Source organism: Sminthopsis crassicaudata, chromosome 3, assembly GCF_048593235.1.
Source record: "Sminthopsis crassicaudata isolate SCR6 chromosome 3, ASM4859323v1, whole genome shotgun sequence".
Classification (NCBI taxonomy): Eukaryota; Metazoa; Chordata; class Mammalia; order Dasyuromorphia; family Dasyuridae; genus Sminthopsis; species Sminthopsis crassicaudata.
The window spans coordinates 582,874,817-582,876,650 of record NC_133619.1 but is presented as its reverse complement, the minus strand read 5'-3'; the positions used below and the strand labels follow the sequence as shown (position 1 = coordinate 582,876,650).

At 38.9% G+C, this 1,834-nt stretch overlaps 1 protein-coding gene across 1 annotated transcript; it reads right to left on the bottom strand.

The window, feature by feature from the left end:
* Positions 1-276: 276 nt before the first annotated feature.
* On the bottom strand, positions 277-1,610 carry LOC141562472 (olfactory receptor 51L1-like). The gene is made up of 2 exons (XM_074302502.1): positions 1,543-1,610; positions 277-1,228 (listed from the first exon to the last, which is right to left on the bottom strand). The coding sequence occupies exons 1-2, from the start codon at positions 1,608-1,610 to the stop codon at positions 277-279; spliced, it is 1,020 nt and encodes a 339-aa protein (XP_074158603.1).
* Positions 1,611-1,834: the final 224 nt, after the last annotated feature.

The following is a 1,834-nucleotide window of genomic DNA, read 5'->3' as shown; positions in this document are numbered from 1 at the left end:
TGCAAACAGCAATGGAGAGTCATGGGAACATGCTTTACATTTTTTACATAAATCTTCTGCATAAGATCAAATCAGGTAAATTAGAAAAAGCAAAATGTGTTGTTTTATAATTGTCAGTTTTATTATTTTCACCATCATCACTATTCTCTTCATCTCACCCTATTTTCTATGTATTGATGATTTAATAATTGAGACATATATTGTACTATTCTGGACATTTTACTTTGATTTGGGTAGACATTACCCAAGATTCCCAAGATAAAAAGATTATTTCTTTTATTTTTTCTGACAGAGCCTGAAGATGCAGGTACGAATTTCACGAGTCTTGATACAATATACAATGGGGTTGAGCACAGGGGGGACCAGCAGATAAACATAGCCCATGATGATGTGAACCACAGGTGGGACATGTTTCCCAAAGCGATGAATGATGGATACACCTAGCATGGGAATATAAACCAATAACACAGCACAGATGTGAGAGACACAGGTGTTGAAGGCCTTGAGCTGCTCCTTATGGGAGGCAATGCCCAATACTGTGATCAGAATTCTCAAGTAGGAGAGAAGAATGAGCACAGAGTCTAGACCAAAAGTAATGAGGATGATAATAAGACCATAGATGCTATTGATACGGTGGTCAGAGCAGGAGAGCTTGATAATATCTGGATGAAGGCAGTAGGAGTGAGAAAGGACATTTGCCTTACAGAACTTTAATCGTTTGATGAGGAATGGTCCTGGGAGGATGACTGCAGTTGCACGAAGCATTAGGCCAAAGCCAATCTTGACAATGGTAGCATTGGTCAAGATGGTTGTATAATGGAGTGGACTGGAGATTGCTATATATCGATCAAAAGCCATAGTCAACAGAATGCCTGACTCCATGAGGGAGAAGACATGGATGAAGAACATCTGAACCAGGCAGGAATCAAAAGGAATCTGGCGGGCATTAAGCCAGAAAAGCTTGAGCAGAGTGGGCAGGGTGGTGGCACAGAGGCCTAGATCACTGGCAGCTAACATGGAAAGGAAAAAATACATGGGCTCATGGAGTGACTGTTCTTTCCAGATTACCACCAAAATCAAACTGTTACCTACAAAAGCAATCAAGTAGAGGACACAGAAGAGGACAGAGATCTGTGGGTGTGAAGCCTCTAGGCCTGGAAAGCCAGTCAGGAGCAAGGGTCTAAAGCCACTGTTGTTGAAGGAGTCCATTCTCAAACAGGAAGACGTCCTGGGTGTCTACAGAAAAATAGTCTGGCTTACTTCATCATTACCTCTTCCAGCAAAGACCATCTACTTTTGTCGATCTCCCATGGTCAGTTCCTATGTTATACCTCAATCAATCCCATCACATACCTCTATTGCCCTTTCATTTCCAAATCATCAGATACTTTGGTATTGTTATGAATTCTAGAATTATGATATTGCTAGACCAATATTGCTGTTAAAAAAAAAAGAGCTAAAATGATCTTCTGTAAAAAAAAAAAAAAAAAAACCTTTCTCAGTGTTCCTTAATTCTAGTGTCTTCTGTCTGAGATTACCTACCAAGTTATACTGTTTTCATGGGTCAGCTCTTTAGCAAAGTGGAAGTGCAAGAAGCCAGGAAGACCCATCTTTGTGAGTTCAAATTTAGCCTCAGATAAATACTAAATTACTCAACTTGTTTCCCTGTTTCTTCATCTGCAAAAGGAGATGGAGACAAAAATGAAAAAAAAAAAAAGAATTTCAGTACTTGTGACAACAAAATCCAAAAGAGAATCACAAATATTTGGACATGAATGAAATGATACAACAACAAAAACAAGGGAAAAAAATCCAAATAATATCATATATCTGT